The sequence below is a fragment of the Perognathus longimembris genome, chromosome 1 (assembly GCF_023159225.1).
Source record: "Perognathus longimembris pacificus isolate PPM17 chromosome 1, ASM2315922v1, whole genome shotgun sequence".
In the NCBI taxonomy this organism is placed as follows: Eukaryota; Metazoa; Chordata; class Mammalia; order Rodentia; family Heteromyidae; genus Perognathus; species Perognathus longimembris.
The window spans coordinates 8,827,407-8,850,875 of NC_063161.1; the positions used below are offsets into that span (position 1 = coordinate 8,827,407).

Consider the following 23,469-nt stretch of genomic DNA (forward strand, 5'->3'; position numbering starts at 1 on the left):
GGGATCAGATCTAGGGCCTTAAAGATGCTAAGTATATGCTCTGTCACTGAATAATACTCCTTGCCTTGTGTCAGTTTAGAAATCTTAGCTTAACCCAAAGTCATAGAAGTTTTCCTCCTGCATGTTTTATAGGTTCATCTTTTATGTTTTTTCTTTTTTAGATGGCATAATCTATTTGGAATTAAAATTAATATATGTGTGGGTATGGGTTTAGATTCAGCTTTATTGTGTGTGGATATTCAGTTATTCTGATGCTTTTTGTTGAAAAGACTTCTTCCACTGTACCACTTTTGCATCTCTGAAGCTATTTCTGGGCTTGCCATTACGTTCTATTGATCTGTTTTTCTCTTGGCAACAAGACCTCTTCTTATAGGAATATATTATGGGATCTAATGGACTTAATAAAAGTGTTAAATATCACAAACCTCAAATAGAGCATTAGATTTTAGTACAGTGAGGCAGAAAAATATGCAGGGCTCATGGTCCGGAAGACTTCGTATACTTGGATGCTAATTCTTTTTTTTTTTTTGGCCAGTCCTGGGCCTTGGACTCAGGGCCTGAGCACTGTCCCTGGCTTCTTCCCGCTCAAGGCTAGCACTCTGCCACTTGAGCCACAGCGCCGCTTCTGGCCGTTTTCTGTATATGTGGTGCTGGGGAATCGAACCTAGGGCCTCGTGTATCCGAGGCAGGCACTCTTGCCACTAGGCTATATCCCCAGCCCCTGGATGCTAATTCTACCCAAACTACATGATCAGCAGTGACAGTATAACCTCAGAACCCCAGCAAGATTTTTGTAAAAAATTGACAATTCTAAAATGTATATATAAAAATTCCAAGGACCAAGAATATTCCAAGCAACTTTTTTTAAGGAATATAAAATTATTTATTGACCGCTGTTCACCATTGTTTACAATAAAGCATACAATATACAGTTGGGTAACATCCTGATTATTACAAAGTTGTTTCTCAGGCTTTTGTGGAACCAGTAGCCCAGTACTTAAAAAAAAAAATAAAAGGGCTGGGGATATGGCCTAGTGGCAAGAGTGCCTGCCTCATATACATGAGGCCCTGGGTTCGATTCCCCAGCACCACATATACAGAAAATGGCCAGAAGTGACGCTGTGGCTCAAGTGGCAGAGTGCTAGCCTTGAGCAAAAAGAAGCCAGGGACAGTGCTCAGGCCCTGAGTCCAAGGCCCAGGACTGGCCAAAAATAAATAAATAATTAAATAATTAAATAAAAATAAAAAAAATTGAGCGTACATGTAAGGAATAAGTCAGGGTAAAGAAAAAGCATGCAGGTCAATATTTTAATATTCTAGTAATGGTCCATGTATGCCAAGTATTGAAACTTACATTGAAAAATGAATGGGCATAGATACTCTGGTAATGAGATATATAGAACTGTACATGAAAACCTGTTTTCCACATTTGTATTTCTATCTCATCTCTACTCAAGAACTGTAATGCCATAAAAGCATCATAATATTGCAGAATATCTACTTTTCCAGATGGGGTAAATTCACATAATCAAAAATAATTCTGGAGCTTACTGTGGAAAGCATCTTTTTATTTCTGCAATTTTTGAGTGGATATGATAGTATTTAAAACAAAGGATATATCCAGTCTGTTCTAAGGGGAGGAATCCCTGTTGTAATTTCTGAGGTGGAAATGCTTTCCTTGGCTGTTTCTGTTTTTGAGATTGCATCCACAAAATACTGAAACAATAATGTTAAGCTTCTGATCCATGCATGAAACCTCTTGTCAATAGCTTAGGCAATGCTGTTCTGTGCAAAAAGTGTAGCAGGAAAAGAGAGAGTGGTATCATAACTCTAACATTTGTAATTTGATTTTTGTTCGATACTTTTGTCTTTCAGATGAAAAATTAAGCCTTTCTTCTGTTATTTTTGTATGTGTTGTATAGCAGTTTGGTTTGACTAAGTTATTGGTCTTTAAATTATTCCAGTTTAAACATTGTTACAGAGAAGATGAGTAAAAGGTGAGCATGAACTATATAGGAAATTAAATATTAAATTACTTTGTCAGTTTTCTGAAGGGCTGGTTATTTGTGCAGTTTTTGGACATGGTTAAGGCAGAACCTAAGTAAGATACTTGATTAATGTTGCTTAATATCTGTGTTCTCCAGTCTTAAACAGGAGTTTATATATAGTTAGATCAGCATAATTGGTAAAGTGAATGTTACACTTCAAGTTAGATATCAAGAGTATTGTTAATTTTGTGGTGGTACTAAGGTTTTGAACTCTGGACCTCACACTTGCAGAGCTCTACCACTTGAGCTCCTAACCTAGTGTTATTAATTCTTAAAGTCGTGCTACTGAAAGTAAAATCTGTTTTGCTTCCCTCAAGGTTTTAACAAGATAAATTTGAAGAGTAACAATTGCCCTTTTGTGTGTATGTGTGTGTGTGTGTGTGTGTGTGTGAGAGAGAGAGAGAGAGAGAGAGAGAGTGATTATAATATAGCTGAAGCTTTAGGTGAAAACCAGATCATCTCCCCATCTTGTCTCCCTAAGATACTGATCCTTTTATTTTATTTTACTTTATTTTTGGTGCAGTCCTGGAACTTGAACTCAGGGCCCAGGTGCTGTCCCTAAGCTTTTTTGCTCAAGGCTAGCACTCTACCACTCAAGCCACAGTTCCACTTGCAACTTTTTGAAAGTGAATTGGAGATAAAGAGTCTCATGGACTTCCTTGCCAGGGCTGACTTCGATCATAATCCTCTGATCTCAGCCTCCTAAGTAGCTAGGATTTATAGTCATGAGCCATGGGTACCTGGCTACTGATTATACTTTCGAGGAGGTGAGAGAGAAAAGAGAGATTGTTTGTGTATGTGTGTGTTTCTAATATGGATGTGTGTATAATATGGATGGAATATATTAAGTTACATAGTATATATAGCATATTATTGGTGTTTGTCATCTAACAAGTTATAGATGTATATTTATACATACACATGTGATTTACAAGTTTACCAACTTAATGCACAACTTATAGATTGTCATATGCTTAGATATATACATGGATAGGCCTGTATAATTTTATTTACAAATAAAATTTCATTCACAAGCTATTTCATAGCATGACTTTTCACTTTAATACATCAGCTATGTTATTTACCGTGTGTGGGGGGGTTAAATATTTAGAAATAGACTTGTTCCCTATTCAACATATTTGGAGACGGCTTCAGGCCTAAATTATATAATTTACCTTAGAGCTTGAATTGTAGTTTGTCTTCCATACCCCCCATCAAATTTTATCTTCTATAATTCACCAGATATTAAACTGAATTTTAAATTTTAAATGAAGATTTAAGTTGTCAGCCATAGTTCATTATTACGGTCCTTCTGTAGTTTATAAAGCATCGCAAAAGAATCTTAGAAGACTTAAATAGTAACTTAAGATAGTTTACAAGTTTATGTGTGACCAGTAATGCTATACTAGGTCTTGAACTCGTGGCCTGGGCCCTGTCCCTGAGCTTTTATGCTCAAGGCCAGTGCTCAACCACTTTAACCACAGTTCCACTTCCAGCTTGTTGGTGAACTGGAGGTAAGAGTCTCAGTGGGCTTTCCTGTTCAGGCTAGCTTTGAACCACAGTCCTCAAATCTCAGCCTCCTGAGTAGCTCAGATTATAGGCATGAGCTGCCAGTGCCCAGCTCATTTATTTTTGTTCCTTCTGTGTATGATATAAAGAATCAGGAAATCTGAAGATAATCTAGCATTCTATAAGATCCTCTTAGTTACTTAGAACTGATTTTACAGTAAACATTTAACCCGGAGCAGTATCCTTAAATGTGCTAAAGCTATTTCGACCATTAAATTTTTTTTTCTTCTGAAGAATCTTAAATAAGTTTCAATGACCATAAAAGGAGAAAAGTTATACTGTAGACAGCTAGGAGCTGGTGGCTTGGTAACTCTTACACTCTACAGATGCCCTCACAGTTGCTGTGTTTAATCCTGTGAAGGCATGTGGCGACATAGCTGGTTCTCCAAGATTAAGCAGTCATGGTCTCTGAAACAAATTTAGAATTGTCATTTTGCATTTTATCCTAGATAGAGGGATTTCTTCGAAGCAATTGTTACAACTAATGTGCTTCTTTATAACCACTTCACTCTGCTCACTCTCTTATTTTCTAAGGAGTATTCTTTGATTTTAGAAGGGCCATTTAAACTCTGAAAACTGATTCTTTAACCTCCCATGCATTGTCAGGCTAACCCCACACCTGTCCACATTTGTTACTGCTCTTAAAACCAGTTTTGGAAATATGTGTACGCATGTGTGTTTGTAGATAATGGCAGGGTGGGTTTAGCAGATTCCTAAAAGGGGGAAAGCAACTGGCTTTTCTGAAAAGACCTTTCCACCCCCACCTTCTTGCAGGCAGCCAGAGTTAATCCCTCCAAGTTTGACTGGAACAGCTGAGAGCTTGTAGCCTGCATATCTACAGGCCTCCAGTGGACTCATGTTGCCTCGGAGTGGGGCCACCTTCCTCTTTTCTAGTGCTGATCCTGCCAGCTGTCCTCGCTTCTGTTAAAGCACAGTGAGGGGGTGTTAGCTGATACAAAAACATACAGTGTCATGAAAGAGATCCGTTTACTGCATGTATTAGTGTGACTTTCTTCTCCCATTCCGTTCTATGGTAGAAGGGTTTTATGCTGTTAATCCTAACACCTGTCTCTGCTGGAGACAATGAGAAGTGTGTGTGTGTATGTGTGTGTCCACGCGCCTGTGTGCTTGCATGCATGTGCGTGCACGCATGCGTATTCCTACCCAAGAAGGAACAGAAAAATAATACCAGTCCCATCTGCCTTTCTATGTCCGGGGTTACAGTGTTCCCTCTGACACATTTAAAGCCTGGGACATACATATTATTTTGGCTCCTGGAGACCTCGTACTTCCTACTGTTCCTGTGTCACTTTAAGGATCCCATGATCTCTTCCCTGGCAGTCATTTTCTGCCTCTTGAATTTCTGGTGGAGTTGGCAGTTTAAGGCCAAGAGAAAGAACAAATCTTTCGTGTAGTTTTCAGTCTGAAACTCAGTTGAAGCCTTTTGCTTTTCCCTGAACATCTCTTCTCTGTTTCCGAATGCTGCTGGGGTGGTGGCTTGCTCTAAACCAAGCTCCAACTTCACCAGCTTAGCCAGTGTACCTATCTTCGTAGACTGGGAGTCAGCCAAAGGTTTTTTTTAGTGCTCCTAGTTTCTTTGGACAGGATAGCCAGATCACACAAGGCAAAAAACTTAACCACTTTTTGTGCTGTCCATATCCAAAACTGCTTTTTTCCTTTGCTATGTATGGTGTGTATTGTATGGATTATCAGTATCCTGTTGTCCAGGTAAGCTTTTGTTTGTTTTCTAACTACTGTTTGATTGCTGTGAAGCTTTTATGGTGGAATGAAATGTTTATAGGCTTTCTATCATTTGACCTGGTACTGTTCAGAGTATAGATGTCTTAAGACTTATGAAGCTAATTTGTTGTCACACAAGGTTTGGATTTTATAGTTTTGGTAGCCTACCAGAAAAAGTTAGCTTACAATTTAGAAGTTTTGAAGCTTCAGAGGTGTGTGTATGTGTGAAGTAGGATGGGCTGGACAATATAAATATAACATAATAAAGCCACCATGTTATAGTAAACTTTCTATCTCTTTGGGGCAGATGACAGGCATGAATGGTACTGTACAAATGTTGCTATATTTTTCAGAAAGGTAATATATGATAAAGGTCATTTTCCCCATGCTTAGACTATTTTTAGCCTGACACATTATTTTGTAATGGAATTAGTGATATTTTAATTATCAAATTGTTGAAGCCCAGAACCAACTGTTAGGCCATTATCAAGTACATTCCAGAGTATCCATTTGCCTTTTAATTAGTAGCAACATAGCAGAAGAGCCCTGGATTCTAGTTCCAGCTATGGTAATCACCCCCATATTTCTGCCCACAGAACTTCATTTTCCTACAATATGAAGTGGTCAGTTATTTGAAATATTAATTGAATGTACTGAAACCTACAGTAGGAAAATAAAAGTTCATACAATTCTGGATTATAAAATACTAATTGATCTCTCTTAATTCGTCTTTTTTCTTTCAAGCTACTATTTTTCTTGTAATTTGCTTTTAAGTTGCAGGTTGAACAAGGAAGTATAAGGTTAAAAGAAGTGACAAATGAGTACATCTTAATAGTAAGATGGGGTTTAGGTACCAAACCAGTGTATTTTGAATTGGTCCTGTTGGATAAAATCTCCACAACAAACTCACAATTATTCAGGCTATCAGGACTGGAATCCAGTTGGAGGGTTTGCAGTTCTGTTTTTCTTTATATTCTAACATTTGTGTTGTATATGAACTGTATATCCAAATTTGTTATTTTTATCATTCAGATTGTGTTTATTACATTTACCATAATAAAGTTTTTAAATGTTTTCATTATCTGTAAATAGTTGTACAAAGCAGTTTTAGTTCACATATCAATTTATGAGTACAATGCGTCTTAATGAATATCACTCCTGTCATTCTCCTCTATCCATAATAAAATTTTGATATATTAGTGGATTTCACTTAGGGACTATTTCTCTACTGAGAAAGGTAGTAGATTGGTGTTTTTTGTTTGTTTGTTTTTGTTTTGTTTTTTTGCCAGGCCTGGGGCTTGAACTCAGGGCCTGAGTACTGTCCCTGGTTTCATTTTGCTCAAGGCTAGCACTCTACCACTTGAGCCACAGCACCACTTCTGGCTTTTTCTATATATATGGTGCTGAGGAATCGAACCCAGGGCTTCATGCATACGAGGCAAGCACTCTACCACTAGGCCATATTCCCAGCTCCTGTTTGTTTTTGTTTTTGTTTTTTAAAGCTTAAGGCTGGAAGTATCATGAGACTGGAATAGAAACAAATCTTTTTACAAGTTAAGTCTTGATAGACTTTTGACAAGAAACATCTGTGAAAAGTAAGCTTCTGAGACCCAGCTAACTACTGTAACACACATAAAATTGTCCAAGGGAAAAGTTGACAAAGTTTCCTAAGAAAATTGAGATATTGGAGGACATATAAAAAAAACTAGCATTGTAAATGAATTTTTTCAGATAGAAAATCCATCACCCTCCTAAAAAAAAATTGCAGAGAAGATTAAAGAGAGTTCAGAGACTGGGGATTTATCTCAATGGTTGAACGTTTGCATGATTGAGACCCTGGGTTCCATGTCCAGCACATCTAGCAACAAAAGAATTCCTTTTCAGAAATCTTGAGATAGTTTGATAAAGTCTTTTGCAGAGAGATTTCATTCATTCCTAATAAGATGAATTGGCCATTCCAAACCCACTAGCCATTAAGATTACTACTGATAAAAATGTAATACTCAGTATTTGAAACTATGCTTTGCTGGCTTTGGGCCATTTTAATAGATTTATTCTATCTGAAATTAAGGTAACAGAAATAAAGGAAGAGAAATAGGACACTGAAAGTTGAGGGTATATTCCTCATACTACGTCAACAAATTAATAGGATTAAAAAATAAGTTTAGTTTTTGTTTGTTGATGGTGATGGTACTGTGTTTGAACTCAAGACCTAGCATTTTCTAGGAAAGTGCTGTATACCTTGAGTTACTCTCCTAGCCCTAAAAAACAAAAACAGCTCCAAATTAAAGAATTCAAAAGTATTTTATAACCTTATTTATTCTGTTAGACTCACAATTTTCTTTCAGTGCACTTGTGAGTAATAGATGGTTATTTACTTCTATAACTGTTTTAGCTATGATTATAAAATGATCTTTTTAGCTTTATACTTCTAACTAAGTATAAGAATCTACTTATTACCCATAATAAGCATATACAAGAATATATGTACATATATATGGCTATATAATAATATATGTACATATGTAAGAATATATGTTATACATATGTTATGCATAAGTATATTTTTGTATATGTTACATAATACTCAAGGTTGTACACTAGTGAATTATGCAATTGAAAATGTTTGAAGACATGACAGGATAGTATTTTTTTTTAGGATAGTATTTTTTAATTAGAGGATTGGCACTTATGTTTAATTGAGTATTTCTAGAATTACTAGTGTTGAGATAATGAAACAAAGTGAGTTGTTTTCAACAAGCCAATAAAGTATTGCACGTACTTGACCTTTCATTTTCCTTACTGTTAATAAAATTATGTCTGCCTTAAGACTATGCCATTGGGATTTATTAGTTATAATCTTTGCAAAACTCAATCTAGACCAAATCTGTTTAAAATACAGGCAGATGGGGGCTTGCTAAACATAATTTAAAAGACATTAACTATACTCTTCCAGTCTAGGAATATACATTTGAGAAAATGTTCCTCAAATTATTCTTAATAGATACTTAGCTTAAACATCTTACTCCTCTGACTAGCTGAATAAAAAGTAACTATTGTTGCAAACTAGAGGTATTGTTTATTATCACACTTAAGACTCCTCAACTTGTCCCACACAGGACATGGTTGTAGTTGGAGGAAGATGAATCGGGTCTGAAATTTGGAGATATAACTAAGTGTACTGGTTTGAGGGTTTAGGAGAGCCAAGGACTGGCACTGCTTCTAAAGATTAAGCTTCTGGAAGATTGCAACAAGTTTCTTCTCTGAAAGGTAGTGAAATATGCTTAGCAAAATGCTGGAGAAAATGCCATTAAGTTCCTCTTGGGGAGATGGCCTTGAGATAGATATATACATATGGCTTCATTTTCTATGTACCTATGGCTTTAATTTCTCATTTTGAAATACTTGGGTTGTTCCATATGTTTTTTAGACACCTGCTGTGTACCAGGTACTATGCCAGGCACAAAGATATAGTGAAGAGCAAGCCAGCAAAGTATCCAGTAGTAGCAAGCATGGTATTAGAGAAACAACACAGTTTAGTTTTTTGTTTTGGTTTGGTTTTTTGCCAGTCCTGGGGCTGAACTCAGGGCCTGAGCTCTGTCCCTGGCTTCTTTTTGCTCAAGGTTAGCATGCTACCAATTGAGCCACAGCACCACTTCCAGCCTTTTCTATATGTGTGGTGCTGAGGAATCAAACTCAGGGTTTCATATATACAAGGTGACAACTTTACCACTAGGCCATATTCCCAGCCCCCACAGTTTAGTTTTATTTTCATTTTTTATTGTTAGTATTGGTAATAACGCCTGTAGGTGACCGCAGAGGGGTTACAGTTACATAAGTCAGGTAAAGAGTACATTTCTTTTTGAACGTCACCCCTTCCCTTGCTTCACAGTTTAGTTTTTACAAGTTACTATTTTTGTTATGGTACTCAGGTTTGAATTCAACCTTGTGCTTACTAGGTAGGCGCCCTATAACTTGACCCACACCTCAGCCCTTCACGATGAATCCTCTCTTCTCTCCCTTCTCTCACCTCTTTTTCCTTCTTCTCCCTTAAGTCTTGATCTCAACTTCTGAGCAGGCTGGGATCACAAGCATGAACTACAAGACCAAGCCCTTTTCTAACAGCATCTTGTGCTCACTGGGCTAATACTCTACAACTTGAGCTATGCCTCCAGCTCTGTGTTTTTTATTCTTTTTTTCTTTTTTTTTTGCCAGTCCTGGGCCTTGGACTCAGGGCCTGAGCACTGTCCCTGTCTTCTTTTTGCTCAAGGCTAGCACTCTGCCACTTGAGCCACAGCGCCACTTCTGTCCATTTTCTATATATGTGGTGCTGGGGAATCGAACCCAGGGCTTCATGTGCACGAGTCAGGCACTCTTGCCACTAGGCCATATTCCCAGCCCCCTATTCATTATTATTATTATTATTTTTTTTTGGCCAGTCCTGGGCCTTGGACTCAGGGCCTGAGCACTGTCCCTGGCTTCTTCCCGCTCAAGGCTAGCACTCCGCCACTTGAGCCACAGCGCCGCTTCTGGCCGTTTTCTGTATATGTGGTGCTGGGGAATCGAACCTAGGGCCTCGTGTATCCGAGGCAGGCACTCTTGCCACTAGGCTATATCCCCAGCCCCCTATTCATTATTTTTGAGCTAGAGTCTCTCTTCCCCCTCAGCTACACATCTGAGCCACTATCCATCTGCTTTAGGCTTTCCATCATTGCTAGGATTACAGACACAAACCACTACACCCAGCTTCCTTCCATAGAAATGGAGTCTCAAAGACTTTTCTGCCCTAGCCTGGATCTGCAGTTCTCCCAATTTTAGCCTCCATCATAGCTTGGTATGACAGGTGCATGCCACTATACTAGCTATAGGTAGAGAAGAGAACATTGCAAAATTTTTAGCCTAAGCTCGCCTCAAACTGCACTCCTCTCTCCTCCTCCTAAGTAGCTATGATTATAGTTGTTAGCCATCACCACCCAACTCTTTTTTTTTAATAATCCAATTGTTGACACATTTGTCCATATCCCATCCTTTTAGTATATGTCTAGAAACTTAATTTTTCTAAAGGTGGCTTTGATTTTATTTAATCAAATAATATTTCTGATTTCTCCACTATTATTTTAGTATTTATCACTTTTGGTCTTGTTCTAAATGTTAAACCAGAAGTAAGCATGAGAAGAAAAGGAGGCGGGGGATGGGGAGAGAGAAAACACATGCAAGGTTTAAAACAGTTGATTTTTTTTTTTTTCTGGAATAGGAATAGGTCCTCTGCCTAACTGAACCCTGGCTAAACTAGAGCAAAAGAAGCTGTAGCAGAGTTAGCTCTGATTTGGCTTTACTTCTATTAAAGAGAATGGTGGGGCAAGTGATATTACAGTAGCACAGCTTCAGTTTTAAATGCTTGTTGGGGATGGGGCTGTATTTAATCTCCTCTGGAAAGTGTATATTGTTATTTAGACTTGATTAGCATTATTGTATGGAGGTGTCTTATAAAGACCTTTACGCTAGCAAGTTTTTATTAGCACAGGAAATGCTGTCCCTTTTCACTTGGGTGTCAGAGGCCGCCTGGGAAAGTATGAGGGAGCCATGCCTCTACCCAGGGACTCTTGGATCTGCTTTTATAGCATTGTTGACATGTGGGTGGAAGGTAAGGAAGTTGAGTCACAACCATAAAATTGTGACTAGCAAAAGCATTGAAGTGATTTTTTAATTAGTGAGTATTAGTCTGTCTAGAATCTGAACTATTCTAATAAAGTTGAAAATTAAGCCTTTCTCCAGTTTTATCTTTTTATATGCACTTCAGCCTTCTAGGAGATTCTGAAGTAAATGTATAACTTTGAAGCTATTTCTAAGCATTTTCATAGAAGGAAGAGTGCTTTATAGTATCTCGATAAAAACTTCCAAGGCACTTTGCATTCTTATATTCATATATGCCTAGTAATGGCTACAGATAGAAAACAAGACATTGTTGTTAATCTCAGCCAACATGTTTTTCATTTATGGTGCATTCAAGCACTAGGTTAAGAACTGGGTATGACATGAAACATGATTTCTACCCTCAGAATACTCAGTCAGTCAGACTAGTCAGTTATACAGAAATAATAACTCCAAAGGTTCTAGCCCATGGATTGCTTTGCTAAGGTAAATTATACACACAAATAAGGGATGCCTAACTCAGATGTGGGAGCCAGTAGAGTCAGAAAAGGTTTCTGGAGTTGAGAATTCCTGAAGGACCCTTATAGGACCTAAGACTTTAGAGGACACCTTGTAGAAGACTGCACTGAAGGTGCAAGGGACAGAAACACACTTCTGTTGAAGAGTAATTACACTCCATCAGTGTGACAGATATTCTGAAACAGATTGTTTTACTTTCTTGCGTAAGATTGAGGACTTTACTTCCTTCTAAGGTGTAGGAATCAGTTGAGGATATTAACCAGGAATTGTATTGATGAATTTTATGCTCAAAAAGATTACTCTGACAATAGTAAGAAACTTACATGAGGAGAGACTGGAGATAAGAATCAGCTAGGAACTACATAGGGTAAAAAGCTCAGACTGAATCTGTGGTGATAGATATGGAAAGATAGAGCAGACCCAGAGAAATTAAAGGACTTTTTTCTGACTTGATATGGTATTAAAAAGAAGGAGGAACCCACTGCTTGTGAGCTTGAATATGGGTGCTGCTGCTTGCTAGCCTGGCTGCCCTCTAGACAAAATGTTTACCATTTCCTGTAAGGTTTGAAGTCTTCTAAGAATCTACTGGATACTATGAATCTTCTCTATTAAAAAACAACAAGGACACATTTGTGGGTGTTACTATGTATATTGGGTGGCCAACTTAAGGGATACAATAAAAAGAGTTGTAACAATGGCACCTCCTCCAATACCAACATTCAGAGGGGGCAGAGGAAGTAGGGAAAGAAAAAAAAAAACAGGAAAGAGTGATATCATTTGAATCTTAAAGCTGAGAGTTTTCTGAAAGCAAGGAAAGCAAATTCCACAGATAAATATATAAAATGACCATTGAATCTAGCTACCATTTGAACGTCTTTGGTGATTCAATAACACAAATTTCAGTTAAGTAGCTTGGGAAATGAATCTGGGATTCTAAGAGATTACATGAAATGCAGAGGGAACCAACTAGCCCAGAGTGTCCCTTTGATTCATTTGTGTCCTGAAAATTAAAATATTTAGATACGGTCTGGGGATATGGCCTAGTGGCAAGAGTGCTTGCCTTGTATACATTAGGGCCTGGGTTCAATTCCCCAGCACCACATATACAGAAAATGGCCAGAAGTGGCGCTATGGCTCAAGTGGCAGAGTGCTAGCCTTGAGCAAAAAGAATTCAGAGACAGTGCTCAGGCCCTGATTCCAAGCTCCAGGACTGCCCACCCCCCCCCCAAAAAAAATTAGATAGACAAACATCTATACATTTATCAATAAATCCAGAAACTTCTGCGGAGCCTTTTGGACTCAGCTACGTAAACCTGACCCAATTTGGTAAAAATGAACTTTTTGGCAATTGTGGAAGAGAAATGTGGGTTTGGTCTGCCTGGAAATCACTCTTAGTTCTGGTGACAGCCCTCAGGTTCTGGTGTGAGGAATGGGCTTTTTATCCATTGGTTGCAGCCTTGGATCAATCTAGGTGCTACACCCTTCTTACTGAAAGACAAATTCTGTGTGGATGAAACCTGAGGAACCAGACATAATAGGGGAAATTTGGAGAACAGGAAAAGAAAGGAAGGGGAGACTGAAAGAGAAAGGGAAGAGAAAGGAGGGAAGGAGAGACCCTGAAAGAACTTTCTCATGGTACATTACTGGGGACATTCAGCCACCAGGGTACAGCTGTTTTGCAAGGTCAGACTCAGGCTGCTCAATTGCTTTTCTCTCTTGGGGCACCGGGGAGCAAATTGTCCTCTATAATGCCAGCCTTTAAAGTCTGGGACATACTTCAAAATGTTGTCTGGTGTTCATTACGGCCCTTGTTATTCAGTGAGTTTATAAAAATAGTTTAAATTTTGTTGTATAGCCATCTTTTTCTTATGGAAATAAATGCTATTATTCATAATAAAATACAGACAAATATGTTGAATATATACAATAAGCATAAAAATGTGCTTGTCATTTTCGATGTAAAATATGGGTCCTAAGTATAAAATTCAGCAATAATCCAGGATCCCATGATATATTTATCCTACCCTGTCCTAGAATTTTTTTATTAGCTTACTTTAGTTATACAGAGGGGTGGGAATCCTTCTTTTGCCTTATATTAAAAAACAAATTCCCTTGAGACTCTGTTTCTTGCCATGATATCTGGAGGCCTCAATTATCCTCAGGTATCAAGGTAACTTGGTGCTTGACTAATAAAATACAGTGGCCAAATGGTTTTGAAGAATGGTATACATTGATGTCTAGGTCTGTTGTATTAGAAATGAAAGCATATTTATCTCACAAACTCATATAGAGTTTTTTTCCCCCTGAAAGTACATTGTTTTTGGTATACTAATTTCTCTTAAACTCATCTACCTTTCTTTTTTTTCTATTTTTTTCTCCATTCCTGGGCCTTGGACTCAGGGCCTGAGCACTGTCCCTGGCTTCATTTTGCTCAAGGCTAGCACTCTGCCACTTGAGCCACAGCGCCACTTCTGGCCATTTTCTATATATGTGGTACTGGGGAATCGAATCCAGGCCTTCATATATACAAGCTCTCTTGCCACTAGGCCTTATTCCCAGCCCCTTTCTTTTCTTTTTTGATTGTTGCTTGATTGTTTTGTTTCTTTAAGACAGGGTTTTACTTTGTAGCTCTGGTCTGAAACTCACTTCTCAATGTGGCCTGGAGCTCTGTACTCTTTTGCCCCAGTTTCCCAAGTGCTGGGATTATAGGCATGTACAAAGTCTGGTTCTAGTTTTGTTTTTTTGAGACAGGGTCTCAATATGTATGCCAGGCTGACTTGGAACTCTGCAGCTAGCCAAGGCTGGTCTTGATCTTCCTGCCTGCAAGAGGCTTGTGGCTCAGTTTTCACCCACCTTTTTTCTACTAACTTACTTTGTCTTTTAGAAAATGTGATTGTATTCATTTGGAAATCCCAAGGATTTCTAAAAGTGTTAGATAAGAACAAGCCTAGTACCTATCTATTCCTTTTCTCATGATTTTTTTCTACTAGTTGAAAATTTCATTCTAACATCTATTTCTTTGTTGTGCATTGTACTAAAAATATACAAATATCAGTAAACTGCCAGAATAACTCCTGCTATATTGTAAATACTCAGTAAATAGCTGTGATTAAGATTCTGCAGGTGGTTTTGTACTTTCTGTGTTCATTTTGGAATTATTAAAATGATCATTAGCGGGGCTGGGAATATGGCCCAGTAGCAAGAGTGCTTGCCTCCTATACATGAAGCCCTGGGTTCGATTCCCCAGCACCACATATATAGAAAACGGCCAGAAGTGGCGCTGTGGCTCAAGTGGCAGAGTGCTAGCCTTGAGCAGGGACAGTGCTCAGGCCCTGAGTCCAAGGCCCAGGACTGGCAAAAAAGGAAAAAAAAAAAAAAGAAAAGAAAAGAAAAGATCATTAGCCAGCCACTGGTCACTGATGCCTCTAATCCTAACTGCTCAGGTGGCCTAGATCCAGAGAATTATGGTTAGAAGCCAACCTGGGCAGAAAAATTCACTATACTCCATCTCCAGAATAACAGCAAAAAGCAGGGCTGGAGACATGACTCAAGTAATAGAGTGCCAGCAGAGCAAGCAAGCCAGGGGAGTGCTAGGACCCGAGTTCAAATTCAACTATTGCCCATTTCCCCCACCCCCCAAAAAGATTCTAAATTTTGAGGAGACCATAATGATGGTGTGTTGGTAAAATGCCAGCCAATATTGTTATCTGTGCATAATAAAAAAAAAAGCCTGATTCTATGTGCCAACACAGCCCTGAGGGAGGCAGTTAAGAACTGAGTTCTAATTGTGGTTACTAATTTTCAATTTTGATTTTTTTTTTGGTGTATATGCTTTTAAAACAGGAAGCTTATTTTTGCAGTTAATTCTTTTGATCATTGCATAGTCTATCAGAGGTGTTCACATAGTAAATGTAGCAGAATCTAAATGTATAGTTCTTAGATTGAGAACCCATCAGAATACTAAAAGATGTTCAGAAATTTTCATCTTTTGAGACAAAGTGCAAAAATTATGAACTCATTAAACTTTACATAATTTCATTTGAGTCTTTAATGAAGAAGGGAGGTTGTGAAATTTATATTCAGAAATCAAAGACATTCCCAAGATCACTTGTAAAGTACAGAATCAGACCAAAACTTTTGACTGAACCACATCTTTAATAATCGAACTTTAAAAAAAAAAAGCTCTTGTGTTTAATAAATATCCTGCTAAACTCTCTATATTTATAGCACTCTATAGTAACAGTTACTGTTTACAGTAATGACATGGATGCCAGTGTATATATAAGAAAGGGCTTGCTTCTGTCACTGGAGGCTGAAACACACAAAAAAGCAAGGAACTAAAATTTTTAATGAAGCTGAAAGTTTTAAACAGCCAAATTTGTATATGCCTGAAGTTTCTTCAGCGGTCATCTTTGTGATGACACCTTTTTTCAGAATCCCCAGGGTTTTCACAGCAGAAAAAAATAGGTACTTAATAAGTGATGTCCCTTCGCTCTTTTACCTTGTGCCCTCATTAGGCTGATTCTGCCTTAGCAGGAGTGGATCCTTGCATATTCCTGCCCTTGAAAACCTTTCTGTTAGTGGCCACTGAACAGCTTTTTAATCACACTTTTCATTTAATCTATTGCATCTTTAAACTGTACATGGGTACAAAATATTAAAGATGATTTTGTATCAGCTCTTATTATTATTATGGCGATAATCTCTTAAATCTGTATTAGCTGGAGATTGCAAGGAATGATTCCAGTGCACCATAATTAATGTCACCATCACATCCTTAAAATGTGCCAGCACATGGCGCCGGTCCCTTCCTCAGTCTCCCCTTCTTTCCCCTACACACACTTCCCCTACCCCTCTACACACATGCACACACACACACACTCACACTCACATGCAGTCACACACATGCGTGGGCAAAGCACCCACCAATCTGCCACTCTCCAGCAGTCTGGCCTCTCGAGTTGGGAACTGTCAGCCTGCTGGGAGGAGTGGGGGGGAGGAGGAAGAGGTGGGGCTCTGCTCTGATTAATTACCTTAGGCATTCAGGGGTGGGGCTTCCTTCAGCCATCTGCCTGAGATATGGGAGGGAGCTGGAGAAAGGAGGAGGGGGAGAGACTGCCAGAGAGGAAGAGAAAAGAAAGGAAGAAACAGTAGAAAGGAAAAGGAAAGAAAACGGTGCAAAGGGCCGTCAATTTCTCACCTTTAGCTAGCTGGGGGGAGGGGTGAAAAAGAGAGCCGTGGAGGTGTGCCCCAGCCAGGCGGCTTTGAACGGTTGCTCATCTGTTCCGTTTGGTTTATGGAGAAAAAGAAAATGGTAACTCAGGTAAGATTTGTGTTTCTTCGGCAGGTTTCTTTTCTGTCTCTGGGATCTGAGTGGACGTTTAGGGGTAGAGAATAGCTTAAACTAGGGTTGTTTTCTTAAAAGGCCAGATGCATTGTTATCAGCTGAAGTGTTGGTCCCTGTCTGTGAGCGTGTATGTGTGTGCTGTGTATCCATCCCCTCCCCACCCCCAGCTCCATAGCAGATTCCCGTTTCCTGTACTGTGCAGCTGTAGCTCAGGAAGACCCTGTGGGGATTTGTCTACCTCTTTGTCTTGGTTCTGAGAAGAGGGAGGGAGAGAAAGACTGCAGAGGTAGGAAGAGAGACTGCCAAAAAGAGGGGAGAGGGAGTGACTTCCTTTTAAGAATTGCAGAAGAATGTGTGTTATAGGGAAATCTGATGCCTGATTCACTATGGCTTCTCAGGATTGGCTATGGAATTGCAGTTTTGCTGCCTTCTCTGCAAAGGGCTTATTGAAGGTTAGAGGGAGAAGAAATACTGCATTTTCATGGCTTTGTTACTGAGAAAATAATGTTTTTGGTGGGTACCTATAGGAGCATCCAGGTGAAGCAGAAGCAGGTAGAGCTCTCTTGACCGGAGCAAACCTGTATGTTTAAATGACAATTACCCAGCTCTAAAAGACATTTGAAGGAGAGGGAGTAGGAAATGGAAGACCTCTCTCTTCCCCCACCTCTTTCGCCCCTCCTCTCTCTCTCCCTCTGTGGTGTGTCAGGCAATGTCTACTCTGTATTTTAGCAAGTCATTCCCGACTAATGGAAAGGTGAAAGCTCCTACATAGATTCCCTGGTAGGGCTATTTCACCCCTTCCGTGTGCTCCTTGAGACTTTTTTCTTTATGTATAGGTTGAGAAGGAGTGAGGAGGCTGGGATTGATTCTGAGGGAATAATTTACCTGCTGGAACATTCAAACCCTTTGCTCTCGTATTTTGGATGGGTTTCACTCTAGGCTTTTATGCCGAGTAGGGAAATTTCGTCTCTGGACAGTGCTTTCCTTTTAAGGAGGGTGGCCTTTTTTGAATCTCCTTTTTTTTTTCCTCTCCAAGTCACCACCAGAGGGTGAGAGAGGCAGCTAGCTATCAGGAAAGATGCTTCATCCTCAGAACGGGAATCCTGTTCAGTTAAAATGTTATATAATAACCTGCAGTAGTATGTGGATGGAGAGGAACCTATAGGGAAACACACCTATCCTGATCCAGAGGAAGGAAAAGTGTCAAAGAATAATTCCTCCCAAAGTATTTTTTCACCAATTCAGAGTTTGGAGATTATCAAGAAACCCTTGAAACAATTGAAATATTTCTCTTACAGTTCATATCCTTTTGTAGAGTCCTTTGAAATATCCTTTCTTTTTAAAAAAATTTCCATAAAAGAGAAAACCTACCTATTTATTTCTGGTTCTTTTACTTGGTTTGGAGATTGTACCTGCTGAACCTTGTAGCTCTCAGTCAGTGTTCATTAACTGGCAATATTAGAGGGCAATAGCTCCCTTCTGGACTCTCACTGAAGGGTCTTAAACTATTTGAGTTTTTACTATGTGTACTTTTAAACTAGTGAGACTTATCTAAACCAGGAATTTTTGTACTCAGTTTTCTGCTGTCTCATGGAGCATTTCCTTTTAGTTTATAGGAGAGCTGAAGTATGTGTATGCTAAATGTAATGCTCATGTGTATTTAATATGGCCTTAGTTGTCAGTATTAAAGGAAACTATAATGTTAGGAATGAAGTAGAAAAAATGGTGGGCATATTTTGGTGGTTAAGAATTCCAATAGTTAAATTTAAATTTTCTCAGAAGGTACTGAATGCCAAAGGAAAGAACTAACTCATTTTTGCCCATGCTGAAAAAATATACAGCTGGGAGTTTTAAAGAATGTGAATTTGGGCTGGGAATATGGCCTAGTGGTAAAATGCTCACCTCATAAAAATGTGAATTTTCAGTCATCCACCATATTTGTTTTCATGTATACATTCTCTGTGTTAATACATTGCATAGTTATTAGTAATCTAGAAAACATAGTCAAAGGAAAGGGCTGGGCCCTTTTTTGTTACCTGCCCTTCTGTATCATTTAGGTTTCTGTTTAGTTGTGTTGTATGATGTTTGTTTAGTGTTTTGACTTTTGGTTTTAGGCAAGATACCCAATCTAAACACTTGATAATAAAACCTGTCTATAAGCTTTTGCCAATGTAAACTGCTGGCTAGAGCTGGACTTCCAACATTAAATGGTTTTATTACAGTATTTAGTGTCTTGACTAGAATATTATGAAAGAGATACAGATATGTTTCCTTATGATACTATCTAGGTTCTTTGCATCTTCACACTAGGTCTCCTCCATATCTGCTATTTCCATCACTCAGTTTGTAGAAGGCTTTTCTGGTGATGACACTCTCGTCGTCCATTACTAGCTCCATGTTGGTATTTGGCCAGAGTATGTTCAACTCTTATATATGCTGTAGTTTTATATGAGCTTTTTGTTGTAATTAGCAAATTTCCCTGTCATCTACAATAAATAATAAGTGTTTGGCCATTTTATGACAAAATTTAATCTAGTAACCAAAAATGCTTATGTGATATTCTAAAGAATAACTTTTGATCTCTTATTCGTGTGTATATTGCAGGGATTTTTTTTTTAATTGATGTCCCCTCTTAATTTGATTTACGGGCTCAGAAATACTGTGTTTCCCATGTATGGAAATAAAAAAGTAGGGTTAAAAATAAGGAAAAAGAAAAAAATCATACTCATAAGAGCCAAATTACAAAAATAAAATTGAAAAATATTTTTCCTCTAATTTAAGAAAAATGACACAAACTTGGTTATACTATTTATTGTTGAGGGTAAACTGCATTAGGCAAAGAGGGAAAGATGTTACAGTATGGATGTGAATGCAGATTTTCGTGCTCTGTTATGGCGTAAGATTTGCCAGTTCCTACGGAGCACAGACCGAGCCCTCCCTTTCTTGGACAGCTCAGTGCTTTGCTGGCATTTTCTTCAAAATCTGTTTTCCATCAGAACCCAGAGGAGGGAAGGTGTTAAGAAAAGGGAGTTTGGAAAGGGAGTGCTGTTCCTTTAAATAGTGCTGTGAGCCCATGTGGCAGCCGGCCGCTGTGGAGTGTATTCTTTTGTAATGAATCACCAGTTCCATTGTCTGCTATCTCCCCCTTTGTAGCTGGGAGGCTGAAGTCTTTCACCTGAGCTGCTGCCAGTTTGCTGTTCTGTTCCAGGGTGGTTGGGAGAAGAGAAGAGGGAGGAGGGTATTTTATGATTAAATTAAAGACAGATAAAAGAGCAGGTATGTTTGCTTTGTTTCATTTTCTCCCATTCTTTCTGTTTTTGCTTTCTGGAGTTGGAAATCTCTTACGTGATTTTGCTAAGCATATCCATTTTCCATGAAGTCTGGAAGTCCGCGCATTATTTAGTCTCCATTTTGTGGCCTTGCTCTAAAGTGGTTCCATTCGTTTGCCTGCCAGTCACACTCCTTTCCACCCAGACCTTGTCCCACCCTCCATCCACAGAGCAGAGCTCACACTGTTTGTTTTGGCATACTTTCCACCCTCTATGGGCTTTGCAGGATTCTGGGGAAGTTAGAGGATAGGAAGGGATTGTGGGCTGGAGGCTAAATTTATGTCCCTTTATAATGAACAACAACAAAAAAAAACCCTCACTTTTTCCAGCGATTTGGTTTCTTCTGAATTCTTCTACATTGCTTCATATCTTCAGTTTAACCATTTCCTTGCCTCTTGAAAAAAAAGACACTATTTACAAAAAATTGCTTAGCTTTCCTGAAAAGATACCCAGAATTCCATAAATGGATCTTTTATTAAAAGTGAGCAATTTTAATTCATTATGTGGTAATTTGTTTCAGTCACACACATACACTTTTATTTCTTTATATTTCTCTGTATTATTTTTCTTTCATCTTTCTCCTTAGGTTTGGAAGTGAGGCTGGGCTCCTCCCAGTAGTGAAAATTCCTGATTTTGTTCTTTCAGCTTTCTATTCTTCCCTGAAAAAAACCAAAGTCACACCTACGTAAGTGTCTACTTAGGAACAATTTCATGTCTCTTGACTTTTGGTTTATGGAAGGTCTAAATGTTAACTTCTCATCACATAATGCTTTTCCTTCTTTCACATTCACCTATTTGTGACAGTCAGATTGCCCCCCAGGGATCAGTCATACTGATGATATAATCCTTATGCCCACCTAGTCTTTCTGCCCCTTGTCTCTGAGATCTGACAGTGTTAGTATCCCTAGTGCTTCTTGCTAGAGTTGTGATTTGTTACCCTACTCCTCCCCCCCCCCAGCATTCCGAAGCTCCTATCAAATCTCCCTTACACATTTCTTCATTCTGTGCTATGTATGTGAACTCTGCCAATCACACAAGTGGACTGCTCTCCTGCAGTCCTTTGTTATTGGACTCCCATCAAGGCCTAGCCTATTATGCAGTGTGCTGTTTACATTTTCCTCTGTTGCTATTAGAATGATTAAATTCAGCTAACTGTGGAGTCCAGTGATTCCTTGGAGGTCATTTCCAGAGTGACTCACTTAAAACATTTCCAGGGTGATTCACTTAAGATTAATTTTGTCAACCTTGTGCATAAATCTTAATAGTTGTTTCCTTTCCATTGAAAATAAACTTCTGTGGCTACCTGATACAGGTAGAACTTGTATGTCCAACCTTATCTTTTGTCACCCATGTTTCACTGCAGTGACACTGACCTCCTTGCTGGTCCCCTAAAATTCCTTGTACCTTCCTGCTCCAAGCCTTTCCTCTCCTGTTTCTATTTATTTATTTTGTTTATTTTTTTTTTTTGCCAGTCCCAGCGCCTGAGCACTGTCCCTTGGCTTCTTTTTGCTCAAGGATAGCACTCTGCCACTTGAGCCACAGTGCCTCTTCTGGCCTTTTCTATATATGTGGTGCTGAGGAATCGAACCCAGGGCTTCATGTATAGGAGGCAAGCACTCTTGCCACTAGGCCATATTCCCAGCCCCTCCTCTCCCCTTTCTCCTCCTCATTTTTTTTCTTTTCTTCTGTGTATCATGCTCTTCTCTCAGAATCCAGATGGCTTGTTCTACTTACACATTTCTTCTCAAAGGAGAGTCCTTCCTTAATTATCCTTCTTAAACTAGCAACCCCTCACCACTCCTACCCCCACTCTCATATGCCTTCACTTATCACTTATTTTAGTTTTTATCATAGCTTGTTATATGATTGTTGGCTTGTTTACTATCTATTTCTCCCCTTCCCTAGCACTTAAGTGAGGTCAGGGGTCTTGTATTAGTGGTATCTTTAACAGTGGCTAGTATATTCTATTTCTGTTAAACCCAAGGAGTTTATACAGCATCCCTATTAACCACCACTAACAGTAACTATCAATGAAAAAACTTTTTGGTTTTGCATATCTATTTCATACTAATATCGTATACATACCTCATTTTAAATGTATTGATCATATCCGTATTAGATATTGCTTGCCAGTATATGAAAGGTGTATGTATAGTTTAGGTATGCGCCCCCCTTTTTGTTGTTGTTTGAGATTATAGAGGTCAGACAACCAGTTGCTCTGGGTACCAAGATAGATTCCAAACCTGAGATCATTTAATTCAAAATTGGTGTGCTCTTTCATTAGATTATTAGATTAGGTAATCTAATAGCTTCTCACTAGTTCCGTTACTCCTTGCTAAAAAGTAAAGAGGTTTTTCTTATGGTGGGTTGAAATCTGTTTCTATTATTGCTTTCTCACTCTCTAACCTATCATTTGCAATCACATACAGGGGCTTACTCTATGTAAAAACCAAATACATCTTCTTTTGTGTTTACTTTTCCTGCTTTATAGATGTGAAAATGGTTTCCAGAAACTTTACTGTTTTTGAGTAGTTGCATTTATACATGAGTCATTCACTATTTATGTTTACTACATAATATACCAACTATAAGTATCTTTACTGTAAGTTTTTTATGATACCATGTTTGGCTTTAATCTAGTTTTTATAGCTTGTGGATTTCATGCAGCAATTTACAACTTCAAATATGATGGACCCTTTTCGCTTAACTAGAGTATTTTTTTTTTCAATTATAAAGCATCCCATCAACTTACTGGCAAGAATCTGCCCTTTAACCCTGAATCTTGTCCTAATTCCTTAAAGGTTAGAACTATCACTGAGAATGTAGTGTTTAACTGATTACAAATACATTTTTCCTTTTTTTGCTTGGTTGCTTGTTTGGTGCCAGTCCTGGAGCTTGAACTCAAGGCCCACGTGCAGAAGTTTTTTGCTCAAGGCTAGCTCTCTACCACTTGAGCCATAGCCCTACTTCTGTTTTGGTTTGGTTTGGTTTTTGTTTGTTTTCATTTTTGTTTTTTTTTTTATGGGGGGACCTAGTTAATTGGTGAAGAGTGTCACAGAGTTTCCTGCTTGGAACCACAATCCTCATTCTCAGATCTCAACCTCCTGAGTAGGTAGGATTACAGGTGTGAACCTTTTAGATAGAAAGAACCTTCTATAGAACCTTTTAGATCAATAGCAATGGTAAAAACCTAATAACATTTTCTGTTTAAAATAAAAATAAGCTAGGTGAGTGAGATCTGAGAATCATGGTTCAAAGCCACCCA

General features: G+C 38.6%; 1 protein-coding gene across 14 annotated transcripts in view; it reads left to right on the forward strand.

Annotated features, from left to right (window-relative positions):
* Positions 1 to 23,469, forward strand: part of Rbfox2 (RNA binding fox-1 homolog 2) — a 237,560-nt gene that overhangs the window by 152,500 nt on the left and 61,591 nt on the right. For 2 of the 14 annotated variants that reach the window (XM_048356162.1, XM_048356169.1), the window contains exon 1: positions 16,635 to 16,851. The exons of 10 other annotated variants lie outside the window; for them this stretch is intronic. In XM_048356162.1, coding sequence (XP_048212119.1) covers positions 16,825 to 16,851 — 27 coding nt within the window. In that variant the 5' untranslated portion in view covers positions 16,635 to 16,824. Of the gene's footprint in view, positions 1 to 16,535; positions 16,852 to 23,469 lie in introns of those variants that run through there. 2 more of the 14 variants (XM_048356189.1, XM_048356196.1) reach the window with 2 other exon arrangements.